The sequence below is a fragment of the Mangifera indica genome, chromosome 11 (assembly GCF_011075055.1).
Source record: "Mangifera indica cultivar Alphonso chromosome 11, CATAS_Mindica_2.1, whole genome shotgun sequence".
NCBI lineage: Eukaryota > Viridiplantae > Streptophyta > Magnoliopsida > Sapindales > Anacardiaceae > Mangifera > Mangifera indica.
In genome coordinates, this window is record NC_058147.1 from 890,161 (window position 1) to 911,582 (window position 21,422).

The 21,422-nt window shown below is 34.3% G+C and overlaps 4 protein-coding genes across 7 annotated transcripts; 1 reads left to right on the forward strand and 3 right to left on the reverse strand.

The window, feature by feature from the left end:
• Window positions 1–1,121: 1,121 nt before the first annotated feature.
• LOC123229875 (glutamate receptor 3.3-like) lies at window positions 1,122–6,598 on the forward strand. Of its 2 annotated transcripts, none has more exons than XM_044655878.1 (7): window positions 1,122–1,900; window positions 2,409–2,763; window positions 2,903–4,248; window positions 4,329–4,606; window positions 5,191–5,222; window positions 5,324–5,730; window positions 5,896–6,598. In XM_044655878.1, the coding sequence occupies exons 2-7, from the start codon at window positions 2,499–2,501 to the stop codon at window positions 6,355–6,357; spliced, it is 2,790 nt and encodes a 929-aa protein (XP_044511813.1). In that variant the 5' UTR covers window positions 1,122–1,900; window positions 2,409–2,498; the 3' UTR covers window positions 6,358–6,598. The 2 variants fall into 2 exon arrangements, with proteins under 2 accessions (XP_044511813.1, XP_044511814.1); XM_044655879.1 differs by lacking the exon at window positions 1,122–1,900 and adding an exon at window positions 2,193–2,275.
• A 587-nt stretch (window positions 6,599–7,185) lies between these two features.
• LOC123229461 (glucan endo-1,3-beta-glucosidase 12-like) lies at window positions 7,186–9,074 on the reverse strand. Its single transcript, XM_044655275.1, has 2 exons — window positions 7,614–9,074; window positions 7,186–7,382 (listed from the first exon to the last, which is right to left on the reverse strand). The coding sequence occupies exons 1-2, from the start codon at window positions 8,941–8,943 to the stop codon at window positions 7,351–7,353; spliced, it is 1,362 nt and encodes a 453-aa protein (XP_044511210.1). The 5' UTR covers window positions 8,944–9,074; the 3' UTR covers window positions 7,186–7,350.
• Window positions 9,075–11,079: 2,005 nt separating this feature from the next.
• On the reverse strand, window positions 11,080–15,548 carry LOC123229458 (serine/threonine-protein kinase/endoribonuclease IRE1b-like). 3 transcript variants are annotated; one of them, XM_044655272.1, is made up of 6 exons: window positions 15,152–15,548; window positions 14,864–15,071; window positions 13,282–14,774; window positions 12,634–12,806; window positions 12,137–12,383; window positions 11,080–11,831 (listed from the first exon to the last, which is right to left on the reverse strand). In XM_044655272.1, the coding sequence occupies exons 1-6, from the start codon at window positions 15,319–15,321 to the stop codon at window positions 11,381–11,383; spliced, it is 2,742 nt and encodes a 913-aa protein (XP_044511207.1). In that variant the 5' UTR covers window positions 15,322–15,548; the 3' UTR covers window positions 11,080–11,380. The 3 variants fall into 3 exon arrangements, with proteins under 3 accessions (XP_044511207.1, XP_044511208.1, XP_044511209.1); XM_044655273.1 differs by having other exon boundaries at window positions 14,864–15,068; window positions 15,152–15,547; XM_044655274.1 differs by having other exon boundaries at window positions 14,864–15,039; window positions 15,152–15,292.
• Window positions 15,549–16,765: 1,217 nt separating this feature from the next.
• On the reverse strand, window positions 16,766–19,950 carry LOC123230170 (thylakoid membrane protein ssl2009-like). The gene is made up of 5 exons (XM_044656317.1): window positions 19,793–19,950; window positions 18,353–18,485; window positions 17,837–17,933; window positions 17,498–17,590; window positions 16,766–17,080 (listed from the first exon to the last, which is right to left on the reverse strand). The coding sequence occupies exons 1-5, from the start codon at window positions 19,851–19,853 to the stop codon at window positions 16,943–16,945; spliced, it is 522 nt and encodes a 173-aa protein (XP_044512252.1). The 5' UTR covers window positions 19,854–19,950; the 3' UTR covers window positions 16,766–16,942.
• Between the last annotated feature and the right edge of the window lie 1,472 nt (window positions 19,951–21,422).

Genomic DNA, 21,422 nt, shown 5'->3' on the forward strand with positions numbered 1-21,422 from the left:
AAACCCATAGAAAATATCAAGAAGGCCTACGCTGTTTCTGCCGTCATCTACACATCATCTTCACGTGATAGGTGGATGGCAGAAGTCACCTTGCCTCCTTTTATCATCTTTTTCTTCTCTCTTTCTTCACACTTTGGTTTTCCCTGTCTTTCATTTGCTTCTGGACTTTCCTACAAACTTCATATTTCTGCAATCTGTTTTACCTTTCAAGCATCGTGGACATCTGCAGTGACTCCACAGATTTCCATTTTTTATACTGTAAATAAGCAAATTAAAGTAGGATTTTAAATGGGCATGATTGTTTTTTTTTTTTTTTCAACGGATCAATTTGATTGAGTTTGTAAAATCAGAAAAGACTAGATCAACAACTTAATTTCAAATAAAGGTAAAAACGAGTTATTTGTAATTCAATTCGTATTGAATTAGATTTGACTCAATTATTATTAAGTCGAGTTTGGATAGATAAGAGTTTGGTTTTCAAACTGAGTTTGAATTTTTGGTAAATTTGCTATACTCATGAGTTTATTGTTCAATTTGAATAAAATATCAATAAATCTATAAAATTTTTATTAAATATGACAATTTAATTCTTCAAACAAAACCTTCAACTCTTTTTTCCCTCAAACTTCCATCTCCTTTTGGCTAGAAGATTCATTGATAGAAGATAGAAATATGACGATGATAATAATAAATATATTTTCAACCTATTTTCTTCCACGATTTTTCTCTTTTTTTTATATATCTTATAAATATTTAAATATTAAATTATTTTAAATATATTTTAATATTTAATAATTGTTCTATTATTTTTTAATTAAAGATTTTTTTTAATGGAAAATTCTTGTATTAAAAATGGAAAGAATTTCTCTGATGAGGATAGGAATGGAAGTTAGGATATGACTTCTTCTGTCTTGTCATACAAAATTTTTCTCTCTTATTTGAATAAATATTAAGTAGTTTAAATATACTTTTTAAAATTCAATTTGAATTAGACGTTGCTTTTTTGAATTTGAAAAAAGTTATTTTTAATTCAATTGGCTTGGATTTGAGTTTTATATAATTTGAAATTAATTTAAATTGGCTCACCTAGGGTACGCTATTGCTGTCAAAGCCTCCCCCTTTGTCACGAAATATCAAGAGACTCTGGTTGTGCACTCGAACCCATGTACAGAATACTGCGAGTCGAATCTACATCCTTTGGATTCCATGCTTAGAGATTCGAGGCACTACCTAGATTATTTCACCTCGGTGGGTGGGCCTGATCAATTTTGAAGATGAAAATCCGCCCCCTTATTAAACTATTCTTTCCACTTTCAAGTTGCAGCCTCCACCAGGCACTTTCACCTTACAAAAATTTAATCAAAGAATTTTCATGCAACATAAACACATGAATCATGATGCATAAGGCCTTTGTTTTTTTCCCATCTTCTTCAGTGGAGGTGTGTTGTTTATGTTATTATTCAGTTGACCACATAAAGAATATTTGATTATCTATGACAAGGAAGTGCAAAGCTATTCAGTTGATAACCATGATTAGGATCGCATAAGTCGACTTACTGGACTGTTACTGTAATGGAAAGCCAACAAATATTCCCAAAGTATTGACAGCCAAAGTGTCAGCTAGTGTTGAAGCTTATCTAGTTGCGGTTTCTGAGATCTTAATCACAAAAACCAAACCCAGTTAGTTTAAGACATGTGAAACATGTTCTTTTGTTTTTGGATCTGCACTGCACCTGGACAGGCGTGGCTGCCATAGACTTTGTAGGGAAAATTTTTTTTTTTTTCTTGAAAATTATCAACTGGGCAATACATTTGTCCTCCCTTTTGGGGAAGCAAAGGTTGGCCATTGGCGAATAATACTTAGCTGGGGTTCTCATGTTAGATTTCGCTTTTCAAGTAGGTGAGTTCTTTCATCTGGGTCTGTAAAGCTCCTCCCATAAAGAAATGAAGAGTCTTTTTTTAACTAGAAAGTAAAGTACTTGAGTTTAATGGAGATTATTCTTCATGTATGAACTAACGCCATGTTTCTCTTTCTATATAATAAATTTGATTTTCTTTTCAGTAGAATAAACAAATAAAAAATATCAAGTTGTACATAGAATCTGATTCTTGTTTTTTGTACTAGTTATTCTGATGCTATCTATCAAGTTACATTTGTTTATATATTCTTCCACTTTTGTTTGGTTTCTGAGAAAATATATGAAACAGAGAAGACTAAAGCTTTGCAAATTATTTTTCTGGCTTCTGCAAAATTGAATAACAACTATTATTATGTGTGAGATTGTGTTATGAATGATGTTTCAAATTTATTATGTTGCATACTTAATACTTTCAGAGTTGATGTATTCGGCTGTTGCATTTATTTTTTAATCTTCTAATGATTTGTTTGTTTTATCCAATCTTTACAGCCAAGGAGTGGACGATGCTCTGATTTTCTACTGGAGGTGGTGAGTTGATTCGTTCTGGGCACTGTAAGATATCTTTATTTTTGATCTGAAATGAGAACTCTGTGGTTTCTTCTGTTATTGTGTATCTATTTGGGCGTGATTTCAAGTGGGCACAGTAAGAATGTTACCTCAAGACCATCTGTTGTTAATGTTGGTGCTATTTTTACATTCTACTCTACCATTGGTAAAGTTGCCAAGATTGCCATTGAAGAGGCTGTGAAAGATGTCAATTCTAATTCTAGCATTCTTCCTGGCACTAAACTTAATATAACAATGCAAAATTCCAATTGCAGTGGGTTTCTTGGCATGGCAGAAGGTACTCAACTGGCAATTTCTTCAGTTTAGTTTGAAGTTGGTTGTTCATTATTTTGTTCAATTGTTGTGTGGAGGAAATCTGTTTGTAATTAATTGTGAAAGCTTCTTGAATATACTGATTATTGTGTTTTCGGTTGCAGCTTTGCAATTTATGGAGACTGATATCGTTGCCATCATAGGCCCTCAATGTTCTACAGTTGCCCACATTATTTCTCATGTTGCAAATGAGCTTCAAATTCCTTTACTATCATTTGGGGCTACTGACCCCTCTCTTTCTTCCCTTCAGTTCCCCTACTTTGTTAGGACAACACAGAGTGATTCTTACCAGATGGCTGCAGTAGCTGAGATTGTTGATTATTTCGGCTGGACTGCTGTGATTGCCATCTTTGTTGATGATGATTATGGACGGAATGGAATAGCTGCATTGAACGATAAGCTTGCAGAAAGGCGCTGTAAAATCTCATATAAGGCAGCGATCCCCCCGGTATCTGGAGGGAATCAAAATGATGACATCATGGATCTACTCATTAAGGTTGCATTGATGGAATCCCGTGTTATTGTTCTGCATGCTAGTAGAGATGCGGGTTTCAGGGTTTTCTCTGTGGCAAACTATCTTGGGATGATGGGTAATGGGTATGTATGGATAGCAACAGATTGGCTCGCTTATGTTTTAGATACTAATTCTCCTCTCCCATCAGACACCATGGACAAAATGCAAGGAGTTCTTGTTTTGCGTCAGCACACACCAGATTCAAAGAGAAAGAAAGCTTTTCTTTCTAGGTGGAAGAATTTAACTGGTGGCTCTTTGGGGATGAATTCTTATGGTCTTTATGCTTATGATTCTGTTTGGCTGTTAGCTAATGCTCTTGATGCATTTTTTAATCAGGGTGGGATTATCTCATTCTCTAATGATTCTAGATTGCGTTCTATGGAAGGCAGCAGTCTTCACCTTGAGGCAATGAATGTTTTCGATGATGGACCACAATTGCTGAAGAACATATTGCAGAGTAATACTCTTGGGTTGACAGGTCCTCTAAAGTTTAGTCCAGACAAGTCTCTTATTTATCCTGCATATGATATTATTAATGTGATTGGATCTGGGATTCGACGGGTCGGTTACTGGTCCAACTATACTGGTTTGTCAACTGTGCCTCCTGAAACACTCTATTCAAAGCCACCCAACCGCTCAAGTACAAACCAGCAGCTAAATGTTGTCATCTGGCCTGGAGACACCTCGACAAAGCCCCGGGGATGGGTTTTCCCAAACAATGGGCAACTATTGAAAATTGGTGTTCCTAATCGGGCTAGTTTCCGGGAATTTGTATCAAGGGTGAGAGGAACTGATATGTTTCAGGGGTTTTGCATAGATGTGTTTACAGCTGCTGTAAATTTGTTGCCATATGCTGTCCCGTACCAATTTATCCCCTTTGGAGATGGTACTTATAATCCAAGCTACACAGAACTAGTGAATTCGATCACCACTGGTGTGAGTATTACTTCATTGGTTTAAATCATTTAAAGTTTGTTAAGCTTCTGTTTGCCAGCTGTCTTATTTTCTTGATACAGGTTTTGGATGCTGCTATTGGTGATATAGCTATTGTCACAAATCGAACAAAGATAGTGGATTTCACACAACCATATGCTGCATCAGGACTCGTTGTCGTGGCCCCTTTTAAGAAATTGAATACTGGAGCTTGGGCATTTCTGCAGCCATTCACTCGATCAATGTGGATTGTCACTGCTTTTTCTTTCCTTGTTATTGGAATTGTTGTGTGGATTTTAGAACATAGGATAAATGATGAATTCAGGGGACCTCCTAAAAGACAGATTATAACCGTTCTCTGGTGAGTTCGTGAATTGATTATCTTGGAATGATACATCCTGAACTGTCTTTTTCTTTCTGTGCTTGTATGCATGTAATATGTTTTAGAATGAACTAGAAAGAGGATTGTTCATTTCTAGCTCTAGACCAGTGGAATCATTTCTATCTGAGGTGCGAGATTATCATTTTACAGCATGCCCCTTCGTTTGATGATTTATAGAAAATTTAATAGGAGAACTTCGTAAGTGTTTTCAAAAGTTTGATCTGAAATCTTAGTTAAGATTGTTAGCACATTTTTTGGAAAAATTGGAACAAAAATGCAAGAGGCCAAACAATTTCTATTGATTGATTTGAATGCTTCAAAATGAAGGCGCTTCTGTACCTGATGTGTTTGTGCAATTTTCAAACAAATCTATCATGAGGCACTGTTTCTGTAATATTTCTGAGAGCAATAACTTCAAATACCGTTGAGTAATTCTTTCTATATTTTTTAATTGTAGTTTTATAGCTGATGCTGGTAAAACTTAAGTACTATCTGATCTTATTGTTTGCCCTTGTTTTCTGTCAAGAACTAGATATATTAACTCTCTTTTGTTAATCCTGCAGGTTTAGCTTATCGACCATGTTTTTCGCCCATAGTAAGTAAAACATTCTCATTAAGATTTCTATTATTATGTCAGGGCATGAAGGAGCAGCATTGGCTCAATCGAGATTTTCATTTTGTGGGTTATTGTTGCAGGAGAGAACACTGTGAGCACCCTTGGCCGTGTGGTGCTAATCATATGGCTCTTTGTAGTTTTGATAATCAACTCAAGCTACACTGCTAGTCTGACTTCAATCCTCACAGTGCAGCAGCTCTCTTCTCCTATAAAAGGAATTGACAGCTTGAGAAATGGTGATGACCCTATTGGATTCCAGGAGGGTTCGTTTGCTGAATATTATTTAAGTGAGGAACTCAACATCTCGAAGTCTAGGCTCATCTCCCTTCGTACACCTGAAGAATATGCTGCAGCACTCAAAAAAGGCCCCAATCACGGAGGTGTGGCTGCTGTGGTAGATGAGCGTCCATATGTAGAGCTTTTCCTCTCAGCCCAGTGCACATTTAAGATTGTAGGTCAAGAGTTCACCAAAAGTGGCTGGGGCTTTGTGAGTATCTATCTTCTGGATTTCATCATGGTTGTTTTTCTAAAATGTGAACTGTTAAAGTTTGTTAGAAGGCATATTTTCCATTCTTTAACAGCTGATTCATCTTCTATTCCATGGCATTTGAGATGACAAATGATGATATTGCATCCTACAATCTCTTTGCAGGCATTTCCACGGGACTCTCCCTTGGCTATCGATTTGTCAACAGCAATTCTACAACTAACTGAGAATGGTGATCTCCAGCGGATCCATGACAAGTGGCTCGTGAAAAGCAGTTGCAGCTTAGACAATGCCGAGATTGAATCAGACCGACTTCAACTGAAAAGCTTCTGGGGTATTTTCCTTATCTGCGGAATAGCTTGCTTCATTGCCCTCTTAATATACTTTTGGCAGATTATAAACCAGGTGTGCAATGCTCCTGCCGAATCTGTTGCGACTGAGCATGGCAGTGGTCGTTCTAGACGACTTCAGAGATTTTTATCGATAATGGATGAAAAGGAAGATGTATCGAAGAGCAAGAGTAAGGGACTAAAATCAGACAGATCATTTGAAAATGATAGGGATGAGGAGTTAGGAAGTGGTAAGAGAAGACATATAGATATGGCCTCAGGAAGCAACAGCAGCTAATGGCAATTAACTTGGTTTTCTGCTTATGCATCCTCAATTGTATCAGTCATTGCATATCAAGCAACATTTAGAATCATATTCAAGCACTGCAACTGTTCATATGTTTGTGCAAAATTGCTTTCAACAGGAATGGCTTAGAACATTTGCCTTTGCAAGATTTTGTCTTACATACATGTCAACTTAGTAAGAACACATACATTGTAAAGTAATGAGTATATATTCAATCTTGATTCTCTCCCTATTTAGATGTGTTTCTTTTAGGACCTTGATATTCGTTCTATGGATTTGAGCTGAGTTAATAATAACTCAGTTTAAATGAGATGAGTTTGAACTGAAAAAAACTCAATTTGTCGAGTTCAAGCTTAACTCGAGATCAATATCTTTTTGACATTATTGTACTAGAGCTTGTCCTGTTGTCTGTTTTTTTTGTCAACTCCTTGTCTTCTCCAAAATTATTGTTCATCAACTCAAGAAGGCCAAGATTAAATTAACTATTTTAGTTTTGAGCTCAATTTGAGTTGATCTTTATACAAACTTAATTTGACTCAAATTGATTCCTTTCATTAATTATAATTCAGTATTTTCAATCTGAAGCCTCATATGTGATGGGCCCGATGTGTGCCCAATCGTGTGAAGTCCTTCAAAGGGCTCCACAGGCCTAGCAATGATCTATCCTTAAGAATGAGTCTGAACTTTTCCAAACATAAAAGCCTTTAATTGTGGAAGATTCTAACCGTGTAAGTTAGAACTTTTACTTACCATGTGCTCATCTTTATCTTCTTCCTGTGTTATAAAAAAGAATCTTTAAGCTCCCTTTCTCGGGCAAAATCAACCAAATTTCAAAAGCTTCTTTTATAAAGCTTTTCGGTTCTCAACCCATTTTGCCAGACATACAAACAATGAACACCAAAGTAAGCAACTGTTAAAAAGTGTCAAATATACTGACAAACACTACAAACTAAGGAGCTGTCAACCACATCCTTCCTTGCCAAATCACTGCTGAGGATACAGGCAGGTGCCGTAACCTGATTCAATTACAGAGATTCACAAGTCAAGTAACATGTTAATTAATTAATCAATGAAACCATGCTAAACAAATCCGACTTGCTCAAATCAGGAGAGACATTGGGTATGTATACGTAACAATATCACTTTAGAAATGTTAAGTCAGGACGGATTAAATTAAATATGTTTTAGATTGCAAAGTTTTAAAGTAAAACTATAATACAGCCTAGTACAAGAATCAATGAACTTACTTGGATCACTGAAGGTAACAAGGCCAGTGCCCTTGAAATCGCAGTTCCAGTAGTTCCTTCCATGCTTCTGATAGTAAGCATTCATGGCATAAGAAGCATGAGCATGAAGCTTTTCAGGCTCAAAGCAATCACCCGTCTTGTAAATTTCTCTGCAATCAACACCGCCAGGTCCACAGCAAAAATCTAGAACACTTTGAAGAACTTTTTCATCTGCATGTGGTTTAGCAACGCACCAAACAGACGGTCCTCTGGCAACTCCACTTGACATTTTCTCAAATGACCCTCCTCCATTACTACAAAACTGGCAACTCAAATCAACTTCATACACCTTAGAACCATCCCCATTAAAAATCCCAAAATTCCTCTCTGTAACATCCCCTTCTTTCTTGTTCTCATTGAACAAAGCAAACACAAATATATCAATCTTCTCCTTTGGCCTCATGGGTGTCCCTTTACTTGACTGTGCACGTTCTATCAACCTAGTATTGTAAGTCTTTGCATTTTGCGGAGTGGCCGCCATGTCCCCAGGCTCACCTTTGGAGGGCCACCCAGATTCAGAAACAGTAATCTTTACTGACCCATCACTAAACCCTAAGGCATTAATGGCAGACCTAACAGAATCAATTTGCGCATCCAACATGTTGGTATAAACGAACCCTTTAGGGTCATTTACCCTGGTGGCATTACCCAGTAAAGCATACTCCATATCGACCGTACTGGGGTTCGCCCTGTAGGCAAAATATGGGTACGCATTGATCATGAATGGCGCTCCAGTGTCAGATAAAAACCCTAATATAGAGCCCATCGTCGGGGCAAGTTCAGGGGCAAAAGTGGAAGCTGAGGGAGGAAATGAAGCAGCAAGAACGGCCATACTATGTGGCGTTGTGACCTTGATTTTACGTTCAAGGCCTCGTTTCAATAAAGCTGCGTGGAGGTTTTGCAATGCTTGGACTAGAGCTTTAGGGTCGACCTTATCAGTTGTTAAGTACTCGTTACCCACGGCAATGGCGACAATGGAAGTGGCGGGAATGAAGGGCAGGACACGTGTGGACAGCCACTCATCGGCCGACGAGTTAGAGCTGATGTTCGACACGTGGTGGTTTTCGACAGCGACGATTAGGTCAATGCCGGTGTTGGCAAAGGCTTGGAGGATTTCGGGGTTAGTATCATAGATTTTGACCTTGTTTATGAGGGTGGATTGAAGGAGTTGAGCTACTTTCTTTGGCGATGGAAGGTTGTTGCCTAGAGTACCATAGTTTATGCCCACTCCGACGACGTTTTGGAACGGGCTGAGAAGAGGAAGGAGGAGGAGGAGTAGAGGAAGAGCCATGGTTGCAGAAGTGAGAGTCAGAGGTTGAGTTGTTGATCTTGTTTGGAAAAGTAGATATAAGAGAAAGGCCTAACCTGAATCAAGCTAGCTCCCGATTTCAGCTAAATTTGAACTACAGTTTTTGCTTGACAGTTTAATTGGAGTCTCTTACAAAATTGTCTGTTAAGATAAGGCCAAAGAACTATTTGTCACTCTAAGTTTTGATAAATTTTAAAAAAATTACATTAATGAAATTAAAAAAATTCAAACTCTCACTCTTAGCCTTCGAAGAGATTTTTAAATTTTTTCGTTTCATTATAAAAGAGAAATTACCTAAATTTTTTTTTCATTTCTAACAAAGAGATCTATTTTAGATCATTTTTTTTGTATCGATCATCAATTTAGAGTGAAAAAAAGAGATCATTAGCACCATAAATGATGGTTGAAAGGGTGAAGAAAAAATTAAAAAATTTTAAATATGAATAAAATTGTTAATTTTTAAAACTTAAGAAAAAATATAATAAATTTATATTTTTTAATATTATTAATAAAATAATAATTTCACCTTTGACTTAAAAAAAAAAATTAACAACAGTTAACTCATAAATAAGATTTTAGATTTTTTAAACCCTATCAGTGCAATTTTGAGAATGTATCAAAATTTAGGTGAGAAATAGTCCTTTGGCTTTAAGATAATGATACTATTTATCAAGTAATAATACTATTTATTTTGTTGATTTTATATATATTATCGGTTACTTTTTAACGATATTTCTTTTCAATTCAAATGAGTTTAAATTCAAGTTTAAACGAATTTATATTTGAGTTTAATTCAACCTTATGTAAAATTAAGGATATATTCAAATTAAACTGAGTCAAACTAAATCTGAATAAGGGTTAATTAAAACTTGACTTGAATATAAAAAGTTTAATTTAAGTGGGTTAGTGATAAATTGTTTGATAAACTATCCAAAAGAAAGAATAAAAATCAACAAAGATAAAAAAGGATGGATTAAAAAAATTTAAAAAATAAATTTATGGATAAATTTGTAATAATTTAATTTATTTAAAATGATTTGATTTAAAAACTAGCATTATCTTTCGCTCGAATTTAGGTTCATTTTCTTTGAATTGCTTTAATAATTGTTCCTCTTCTTTCATTTTTCTTCATTGATGCTGCAAAAGTGATGTCCTTTACGGAAATCCTGAAAGGCAACAGTGATTTGATCTTGTCTGGGTTAAAAATTCAAAGCATACAGATCAAAAGGCAAGACAGGTGGGTCAACATGCCATGTGATGTGAGTTGATGGTGAAGCAGGGCCGCTTAATTGTTGGGGGGATAATTTCAACTCGAATGCGCGTTTTGTTTCAAACTTCAAGATTGTGCCAGCGTTTAGTTCTCCCAAGTAAAATTATTATCAGATAAATTTAGGGTTCTTATTATAGTTAATAATAATAATCAACTTCCTCAACAAGAAAGATCCAAATTAACCGAATTTTAACTACTTCATCTCCTGCTTTGAACCCTGCTTCAGAATCTTTGCAACTTGTTCTGAATTCAAGTCTTGTGTGGTTAATTAGTAGAGGTGCAAACTAGCAGGGTGATCAAAGTATAGCTTGGGCAGAAATATAAAGCTTATACTCGGATTGAAGTACAAGATTTTAAATTATTAGATATTTATTGATATTATTTTTGAGTCTAATTGTAAGTTGGCAAGCTCAAACTTAATTCGAGTATTATATTCAAGTCATTGGAACTGGAACTTAACTCCAGTAATAATCAATTCAGTATAGTTGTACGTTACACAGGAGCTTTATTAACTATTGTTAGAATGGTTATAGTAAAACCATGAACTATTTTAAACTAAAGTTGTTCGAACTTAAATTTAAGTTTTGATTGAATAAATTGATTTTAAGTTTAACAATTAGGGTTATTTTTATAAAGGAATCAAATTCAAACCAATTAAAATATTAATTAATCTCAAACTTAGGTTTGTTTAGATTTAATCCAATTCGAACTTAACCCTACCATGAACACAAAATAAATTCTAAAAGTGTGATTCAGTTGGACAATGAATCAGAAAAAGTGCAAAGTAGGCAACTGAGATCTCTGATCTCTGGCAGAGCCTTTTCAGAAGCATGAGCTTGACCATTTCGTAACTGAAATCAGATCCTCACTAGCACCAACGACCAAACCAAATCAAATATTTCAATTTCCAGCTCACTTGTGAACCATTCAAAGGGTCAATGGAAGCAGTCTATCATTGCAGAAAGGAAATTTGAAACAAACTTTTGGGTCCTACCCACCAAAATACATCTGAACGTTCTAAAACATTGTAAATAATGGTTGCAGTAAATTCAAGCAATGTAAAAGAAGACACATTTCTATCATTGACGTGTAGTATTTTACAGAGAAACATATATACCATTGGCATTTACAAAGTTCTGATGGTTTGGGTCAGACCAGATTGGTTTTGACATACTTCTGAAAAAATTCTTCCTCTTTACAGTATCTGTTAATCACCTCATAAACCTCGATCAAAAGTTTCGGAAACCGGCTGCTAAAGTAGTTGTAAAATCCTTCAGGAAGTGATCCTAACAATTCTTGGATGTCTTGAGGAAGTTCCCTATAGTGATTTGACTTGTTTCTTATTACCCGCAGTAAGTCACGAATAGAGTCATACTTGTAACGCCTATACCGCCCAATGTTATCTATGAATGCAGCTTCCATCTTTTCATCCCATTTCCCATTCAAAGCCACTGTCACAATACCTTCTAATGCTGTCAAGAGTTCTGATCCTTTCTCCCTATCTTCCAGTTCAACCCGGTCACTCACATCTCGAAGAAATGAAAGTCTGATCTCAGAAGTCCAAAAAAATGGATGATGCAAAATATCCTGGGCCTTCGGCCTACAAAAAATGCAGCAAAGTCATTACAAAAACAATAAAATTCCAAAGTCTTATAAGTCCTAAAACACCAATGACAACTGATTCACTATATGGTGTCCCGAAAAGCCAATATTCATACAATGAGAATACATCTTGAAGGATCCAGTCATGCAGATATTTGACAGACAACTATTGAAATCTTTGCAACATAATTGCATGGGCATTTAAATTCAGGAACTACAGTTTTTTAGTCTTAAAATGTTTGCGCAGAACAACAAGAAGATGATAACTCTTGCTGAACAGAAAGATCTATAATAACAGCTTACCTCATGTCTGGACAGGGATTCAAGAGTTGTGAGAAGAGATTCACGGCTTCTGGTACATTCTCCACCAAGAATAGGTCTTTTCGATCATTTACGATATTAACATCTCGTTCGAAACTATCGCCATAAGGATGTTTACCACCAGTCATACAGAAAAAGAGAACACAGCCTAAACTAAATAAATCTACAGCACGGGTTTGGCGACCATGAAGAAGTTGTTCAGGTGCTTGCCAGCCTGAACTTCCATAACCTACAATAAACATTAAGCCACCATTAGATCAGGCAACATACAAGGGCAGTAGGTCAGAGGCTTAGGAAAGGTCTTATTCCACAAATCGTAATTTAGATGGAAGCCAATTAAAAAGTTGGACCATAATTTAGATAATTTCTGCACAATTAATATTCACGCTGACCTAAAGGTAGAACCAAATAACACTAAATGTCATGCAACCCTCACATGTAGAAAAATATAATCAAATAAACCAATGAGATATGCTTACCACTAGCATTCTGGGTTAAGGAAGACATATCGCCATGCAGGCGTTTGCTAATACCCATATCTGAAAGTTTGGCACATAAAGATCTCTCCGTGTTTATCAAAACATTTTGAGGCTTAAGGTCCCGATGAACAATTCCAAGATCATGTAAATGGGAAAGCCCCGAGACCAAATCCCTGAAACAATTAGAACCATGTCATAATACAAGTTAGTTTCACAGTCCAAACATTCATCCGAATCAAGGGAAATGTTGAGATACACAAAATGATATAGATGTAGCTGATCTACATAAGAGCAAAATAGCCAGTAATTAGGACCTAAGATTGTGGTTTGAAGACGGCTTAAGTTTGAAATTATGCTGAGAAAAATGAGTGTTTTCATCACAGAAAACCCTATATTTATTCATCAAATAATTTTTAAATCGGCAAAAGATCTCATCTTTAGCTTCAAAATTTTATTAATTCCAAAATTTCTGACCAACAACAGCAGATATTAAGCAAAACTTAAATTGGTATACACAGTACAAATTTGTTGATACAATAAAGGTATTCAAATCTTTGATGACACACAGTATACTGGTACTCATTAAATAAGTATAAAAGCAATAATAACAAGAACAAAAAAAGATGAAGAGATGTAACATAAACCTACCTCATCAACTTTAACAACTGGGCTGTAGGATACCCATTTGCCTTCCAAAGTTCAATATCTTTGTTGTTTTCTACTACTGTACATAATTGAATGGTTAACTCATCCAATGAGTTGGTCTCTTGGTTATTTGCAATTTTTTGACTATGGAAAGTTCCAGAGCATACATAAATTAAATCATTTAAACTACAAGTACAGCGCTCAAGAGAGAGATAAACAAAATCTTTATCAAACTCCACCCCATACCATCGAACAATATTTGGATGTTGATCAGAAGCAATAAGATTCTGGATCTCTTTCAAGGCCACATCATGATGAGTCTGCACAAGGCGTTTAACAGCTACTGGACGACCATCATAAATGCCCTCCAATACAATGGTACCATTGCTCCCTTTAGCAATTTCTTTGTTAGAAACAAGTAACCTACCAATCCTACGCCCATCCACATGACCATCAACAATACCTGTAAATGTTAGCAATGATTTCTTTTCATTTCCTTCAAAGTGTGGAAGCCCAATGGCATCACTGAACTTAGTCTCATGTGCGATAAGGTTCTGATTTTTCTCACTGTTGGCATTGTTCTTATTGTTCCCTGGTCTCCGGGATTTCTTCTTCTTGGTTATCCCAGCTTGCACTTTAAGATCCTCAGCCTGCTTATTCAAGTTGCCCTGTTTTGACCGGTAAAAGAGGAAGCCAATAATGCAAATGATGGTAGTAATGAAAGAAGTGACAATAGAGGGTATATGTGATCCTTTAATTTTTTCATCAAATGTGCTTTTGTTATTCAATTCACTTTTACTTCCACTTCCACCAAGCATTTCCAAGGAAAAAGGGTTTTCAATCTCAGGTCGGGGCAAAGCAAGCATATGTCTATCTTCATGGTTAGGATGACTGGATACAAGGCTTAGTGGATGATTATGACCAGCAGCAGGCAAAGAAGGCAATCCACCAACTATACCACCTAAAGAGAGAAATTCTTCCAGCAAGTTATCATCTCGGATTCGGCTTACCAAAACCCTTGTCTGGCATGGAAAAGGCAACTCACTATCACCCAAGTACTCAAAAAGTTCATTTCCTGAATGAGAAGGATACCCATCAAAAGGATTTTCAAACTCTTGACATCGAAATTCAGCTTCAATATCTGCAAATGCCACATTCCATACTTCTTTAGGTTCACTATTTGGAGAAAAAAACTGAAGCACATAATCTTTTCTCAAAATGTAAATCAGCTGTCGACCCATCTTCACGTTTCCAGAACCAGATTCCATTAGTCCTTCAGAACCATTCATTTGCAAAACAGGGTTATCTTCACCAACCCGAAACCCTAACGTAGTCGTAGAAGCAGAATGACCAGACTCATATCCGTAAACTACTCTTCCAGTTTCCACATCAACAAGGAAAACAGTAGTGTTTTTTTGACCTACTGTCACTCCCCCATTCTCAGATACATATGGCATCATTCTAATGTACTCATCAGCACTCAAAGACAGTTTTGTCTACAATAAAAAGTAAAAATGTATTTTATAAATTTACAAATACAGACAATTTTTAATATACCCAAGAATATACATATAGCTTGACTTACCGTTTTACCCAATCGCGTATTATGAATATAAAGTTGCCAATCTTCACCAACATCTACATAAAACTCTGATTCATTAACGTTAAGAGAATGCTGATACGACGAATAAATAGGCCGTCCAGACGAAAACGACCATAGCCTTTTCCCCGATTTTGTGTCTATACAATGAATGGTTCCATCTAAAGAAGCCACGAGTGCTACATCAGCTCTACCGAATCCAAATCATTAAACAAACAATTAACGCCATTTTTAGGGAAAAATAATAAGATAATCATAAATTAAGACACTTACGGCGGCAGCGGCCTCGGCGGTCGAAGAGGGTGTAGGGTTTTGGAAACGCCGCGATTTGGATTTGGGTTTGGATTTGAAAGCGAGGTTTCTGCGAGCTCTGAAGACGATAAGCCACGTAATATTATGGTTGATAAAAGAAGATAGATAATAGAGCGTTTGAGGACTCTCATTTTTTCAGATCCAAAATCAAATTCCTGAGATTTGCGATTTTCTAGGTGTTTTGAGAAATTATCAGCTGGCTGCGTTCAAATGGTTCGTCTGTGCTTAGCTGTCTTGTTTCTTCCTACTGAGTGCGAAAATGTTCATTTGACGATATTGAAGGCCGCTTAAAACTTAACCATGTTATTCTCTCGCAATTCATTGTGACCCTATTTTTTTCGTATGTTTCCATATCTTCCACAAATTAATGTCATCAAGTGTCCTTTAACCAATGTTTTGAATTTCGGATTGGATTAGTTGATTAAGTCTGATAGTTTGGTTCAAAGTAATGACAAATATGGAAGTAAAATTACTAATTATATTATGTATTTAAAAAATTATATATCTCATATTATATCGCATTATTTAATATAAATCTTTTATATAATAATGCAAAATAATTAAAATTTTAATAGTTATATCATCCGTATTAACAAATATTATATATATTTCTTAAAACTATAAAACTTTTTAATTATACTTTTATTATATTATCAATTTTTTTATAAATATATTAATTTATATTAATAATATATATTATATTATATGATATACTTATCATATTATATAATTTTTAATAATTTTTTTTTATATCATATACCACATAATATATAATACTAATAGCTATAAACAAAACTTGTTCTAACTTTTTGAATACATGTGGTTGAATAAACCAAACTATGTCATCTCGCAGTTCGATGGTCAGGCACTAGGTTTTCTTGCATGGGACTCTATACATTTGACCAAGTCAAGGTCTGATTTGAGTCTAAATACATTGCTTTTGCAACATTCAATGGACATCTAACTATTCATTAGATCTTAGTGATTTATACAGGAGGAACTATATTTCTCATTTGAGCTATTTCACACTTTCCGTCATACGCTATTAGTAAAACTCATTAATTTTTATTATAAACACAATGAAAAAACAAAACTACTCTTAGTAACTTTAAATATTTATCACTGATAAATAATACTTGACCCCCAAACTTTGTTAAATACATTTTTAAAACAACTTAAACCAAATTTAAATTGACTTGAAGATAGCTTATTGAGCTCTCAAGTTAGGCTTGAACTCAATTCAATTCGTACCCACCTCCTAATTCAAACACCACAGATTTGTGCTAACTATTCTACATGCAATCTTAGGAATCATACATAAAATCAATATCCAAAAATCAATATTTTCATTTCATAACAAATCTGACTTGGCACAGATTTGCTTGCTTTACCTCTGTTGTAAACAGCTATCCTTAAATAATGAATATTATGGGTGAATTCAAACTGAACTAAACCCAAACAAAGCTCCACTCAAATCTAATACAACAACTTGAACTGGTGAACAGTAACACCACAGAAGATAAACAGTGACAATGGAGAAAGAGAAGGTAAACACTAATAAGTTAACTCAGACCCTAAAACCAAGCAAAAGCAAGTCTATCATTGATTTTATAGGCGACTGTATATATACCCATGCAAGGAACACATTTAAGAACCAAGGTTTCTCAAGCAGAAAAGAAAAACATTACAACAAATTCAACGTTGTTTCTTATGATTGAAGTTGCTGTTGATTGAAGGTCGATAGGAGATATCTCATACACTAGCTTCAACTTCATCAGAGTTCACAGCCACTCCATTTAGGCCCTCATCTTCTGCATGGAGCTGATTAGAAACATCGTCTATAGCAGAGTTTAGCTGGGCAATCTTTTCAGTTAGTATTTTTCTTGTTTTCTGTCGATCAAATAAACCAAATATGTCATTGCCACGCCTATTACCAAAGAAGGGTTTACAGATAAATAATGAAATGGACAATTCAGCACACAGATGGTAGTCTATCGTATACTGGTATACTTCTGGAGAAAATTTTATCTATTAGGTTAGAAGATTGAGAAGGCATCTAACATTGTTAAATTTTAAGAAACTAAATGAAATAGCCCCATCCAATTCAGGAATTTAAACAACATAAATTTGCCAGGGAAGTCAGGGCTTGCATAATAGGAAGGTGAAATCTCAAAATTCATCAGGATTACCAACAATGCATAGAAGTATCTTAGAAAAGAAATACTAAAGAGCCAGAAAATCTAGGAAATTAGTTAAAATTTTCTCCTGTCAAGATGCATGAACAATCAGTCAAAAGTAATGTCTCACCTCCAAAGCCTTTTCTTCATCATATATGAACTTGGGCAATTTTCTCATAAGATCCTTTCTGTCAGCCGCAGCACCAGCTAGTGCCTTGCTGATCTGTCAAAGAACGTTAGATGAAGGATTTCATAGGCTAGATTTAAATGATCATCATATAAAACAAAAAAGTCTAAGGACAAGAATAAAAAGTTAGACCACCAACACTAGATACTTGTTGACAGTAGTTCTATGATCATTAATCTACAATCTGATGGTAGAGGATAATCTTCACAGGAAAGCATTCACAACCCATCTCAATGGACACTAAGCACAATCTTTTCAGTGATCATATGCATAAATGACTACCTGAGGTGCGTATACACATCCAAGTGTGCCAACTATTATTCCTCCCAAAACAAAACCACCAACAAAGATGCCTGCACTATTTGACCTTCCTTCATCCCTGTGAGAACAGAAGCAGGTGAATTGCATTAAGAACTTTGGCTGCATGTGTGAGTGCAATATGCATGCTAGAGAAAGATTGTAGAAAATGAGGAGGAACATGTATCAATCAGAAAAAAAACATGATTCTTATACGTATCAAATATATAAAATCCTGCACTACCCCATAGAGAACACCATATGACACCAATGTAAAAGAAGAATAAAATCATAGAATTTAGTTGTTTGTTTTTTAAAAAAGCTAAACAAGGCTTGGCATTTTCAGCATGCAACAGAAAAATCTCAAATAACAGAAACAAATGTGGTGTGGGTGGCCCACATCTGAATGAAAATAACAAGTACATGTGATTCCAACTTCAACAGGAAACTATTCTAAAAAATAAGACTTTAAAGCACAAATAGCAATCGGAAAGATGATACCTATATGCAGCTTGAACTGTGAGAGACCTTCTGGAGGTAGAAAGTTGCACCTTGCACAGACGATTAGAACTGAATGACAAATTGGCAGGGCCAGTACTCCCAATACATTGGTCTGACAACTTCAAAGAAGAGCCTACAAACAAACATTTGGAACAACAAACAAAAGTTAACACTCTTCTAAAAGCAATCATCACATCTAACAGGTACTAAAAATATCCAAGGTACAAATCTTACATTCTTACTCGGAAATATTTATTTTAAAATACAAAAACAAAATCAATCAGTCCTATAACATATTTGATCCTCCACAAAAATCAACTAAAAATTCAAAAGCAGAAAAACATTCTTTAGCTCTCCTTTCCCTCAACACCAATCCTTATCAGGAGTAATATTACATGTTTAAAAAATGGGTACTAACAGGTATAAACAAACTAACATGTCATCATGCAATTAAGTGATTTAATTATTTAATTCATCTCTAATTCAAAATCACTCATTCATATGATGACACGCCAATTTGTTATACCCGTTAGTATTAATAATTTGTATATGAAGTATTATCGATATATTATTTTGTTGATTGAATTAGCAATTAGTTAATCAGATCAATTATAAAGACATATCCACAAAAAATAACCTGAAATAAAGACACTAGCGAACATTCTTTAACCCAGCTTCCCTTTAACACCTATATTTATCAAGAGTAATACTGCATGTACAAATAATATATACTAATGAGTACAACAAATTGACATGTCATCACGTGTTCAAATTATCTAATTGTTTATTTGATCTCTAATTGAAAATAATTCAATCACTTAATGACACGCCAGTCTATTTGTATTTGTTAGTATCCATCCATTTGCACATGAAGTATTATCGATTTATTAGTTTGTTGATTGAATTAGCAATAAGTTAATCATATCATACACAAAGATACATATATCCACTAAAAATTAACCCGAAATTAAAACACAAGTAGACATTCTTTAGCCTTGCTTTCCTTCAACAACTGTATTTATCGGGAGTAATACTAAATGTGTAAACAGTAAATAATAACTGGTATCACCAAACTGAATAATTATTATGTGATTAGGTCATTTAATTATTCATTTTATCTTTAATTCAAAATCACTAATCATATAATGACATATTAGTTTGTCCAACCTGTTATTACTATTAGTAACACTCCATTTGTATATGAAGTATTACTGATTTATCAGTTTTTTTATTTAAGTAGCAATTTGCTTAATCAGCTCAAATACACACATATATATACATACATATAGATTGTAACATTTACTTGATCTCTAAACTACTGAAGCAAAAAGAGATATTAAGATTTACTAGAAATCAAATTTTTATAACCAAAAAAACAAAATCAAAATCACAAATAAACAGCAAGCTTAATTCTGAGATCGAAGTGAGAGCAATGTTTACCAGCGGAGAGATGGAGCCGAGGGTCCCTCGACAAAACCAAAGAATTGGTCATAGCAGTCATTTTTATTTGTAGCGTCGATGAGACAAATGAGCTTTGAATGGTTCAGTGTAGAAGATAAATCAGGCTCTACACACCGACTGTTTGTTTCTATGTTCGATAATATCTAGGCTGGCTTTCTTTAAGCATGTTCAATGATGCAGCGCCACATCACCTGATAAATTCACCAAGGACCCTAGCATCGTTGATGCCGTCCATTTTAAAAACCGTGATCGACTTCGGTAAATTGGGCCGCGCTCAGCCCAACTCTAAAAGTTGTCATTCTGATGATTCCCTTTTATTTTTTTTTTAATTATTTTCCACCTAGAAATTGAAAAAAAAAAAACAAATTCCTCCTTAAATTCATAAACTATAAATGTTATCGGAAATTTTTTTCTGTCAAACTTTGTTTTTTAATTAAAATGATAGGATTTTATTAATTCCCCCTTAAAAGAATAAATTTTTAATTTTTCTATTAGAAAGGCTAAGCTTTCTCTATTTATCAATCTAAAATAAATAATATTTATTCAGAATAAGCAAAATAAAATCATAATTAATTTGTTGTTTTGTTTTATAATTAAGAATTTATTAAGTCGAAAATTTTAAGTTTTTATATACAATAAAATTATATATGCAAACTTTTATGTACATAATTAAACACATTTTTAATCCAAATAATATTATATTAAAATTTGAAGAAATTATCTTTTACCATTGTTTTAGAGTTTTTTTTTTATGAGCCCAAATAATGAAAAAGAGTAATGTTATATGTATATATATTTTTTAGTACATTTTATAATACACAGATAATGTATCATAATGTAATTAAGTATTATTTTATTATTAATTTTATTATATTAATATCATCGATCCATCCAAATTGGTGATAACAATTTAATTATTAATCAGATCGATTAAACCATGATACTAATATTAATACAATTAAAACTCGTTTTAAAATTTTAATATATCATATTAATATTACCAATCTATCCAATCAATCAAATCAATTGATCCATAATTTGACTATTTGATACGGTCAATAAGACTCTTAAAACATGGATTTAATATGCAAATAAAAATTTTACTATGAAATTCACGAAAGCAAACGGATTGATTTTTCAACCAAAAGTATTATATAAAATCTTCGGTTTTTTCTTTTTTCTCTTTCTCATAGATACAACATTTGAATCAATAGAAAACATTTTTTTCTATATTTATATGAATCAAAATTATTCCATTTCAATTCTTTCTTGATACCTCTCAAGAAAAATCTCAAATCGGATCTCAAATTGACAGGGTAGTGTGAGCTTATCAATGCAGTTATGCAATCTTTGAATGGGAATTCATTTTTTGAAAGATCCTGACTTTTGTGTTTTGGTAAGTCTCTGAGATCCTTTTGACGATTTATATTGTGTTGAAATGATATCTATATGATTTGATCGATTATATAAAATCTACAGTAACATCAGTATCATCCTTATTTGAATAAATAAACCATATATATTATACATCTTGGCATCTCATGAAGTAATATTATTCAGACTCAAGTCAAATTAGAGGGAGAAAAAGTGCTAATTACCAATTGAATAC

What these genes read in the sequence shown, in the direction of transcription:
- LOC123230170 (XM_044656317.1), bottom strand. Translation starts at nt 19,853, where the DNA reads ATGACTGCTATGACCAATTCTTTGGTTTTGTCGAGGGACCCTCGGCTC. An exon ending in TCGGCTCCATCTCTCCGCTG is followed by an intron (nt 18,486 to 19,792) that starts GTAAACATTGCT and finishes GTTTGTTTGTAG; the next exon opens with GCTCTTCTTTGAAGTTGTCA. An exon ending in GATGTGTATACGCACCTCAG is followed by an intron (nt 17,591 to 17,836) that starts GTAGTCATTTAT and finishes GTTCTTTGACAG; the next exon opens with ATCAGCAAGGCACTAGCTGG.
- LOC123229461 (XM_044655275.1), bottom strand. Translation starts at nt 8,943, where the DNA reads ATGGCTCTTCCTCTACTCCTCCTCCTCCTTCCTCTTCTCAGCCCGTTC. An exon ending in TGTTACCTTCAGTGATCCAA is followed by an intron (nt 7,383 to 7,613) that starts GTAAGTTCATTG and finishes TAATTGAATCAG; the next exon opens with GTTACGGCACCTGCCTGTAT.
- LOC123229875 (XM_044655878.1), top strand. Translation starts at nt 2,499, where the DNA reads ATGAGAACTCTGTGGTTTCTTCTGTTATTGTGTATCTATTTGGGCGTG. An exon ending in CAGATTATAACCGTTCTCTG is followed by an intron (nt 4,607 to 5,190) that starts GTGAGTTCGTGA and finishes TTAATCCTGCAG; the next exon opens with GTTTAGCTTATCGACCATGT. An exon ending in CCAAAAGTGGCTGGGGCTTT is followed by an intron (nt 5,731 to 5,895) that starts GTGAGTATCTAT and finishes ATCTCTTTGCAG; the next exon opens with GCATTTCCACGGGACTCTCC.
- LOC123229458 (XM_044655272.1), bottom strand. Translation starts at nt 15,321, where the DNA reads ATGAGAGTCCTCAAACGCTCTATTATCTATCTTCTTTTATCAACCATA. An exon ending in CCGCCGAGGCCGCTGCCGCC is followed by an intron (nt 15,072 to 15,151) that starts GTAAGTGTCTTA and finishes ATTTGGATTCGG; the next exon opens with TAGAGCTGATGTAGCACTCG. An exon ending in ATACGCGATTGGGTAAAACG is followed by an intron (nt 14,775 to 14,863) that starts GTAAGTCAAGCT and finishes TTTTTATTGTAG; the next exon opens with ACAAAACTGTCTTTGAGTGC.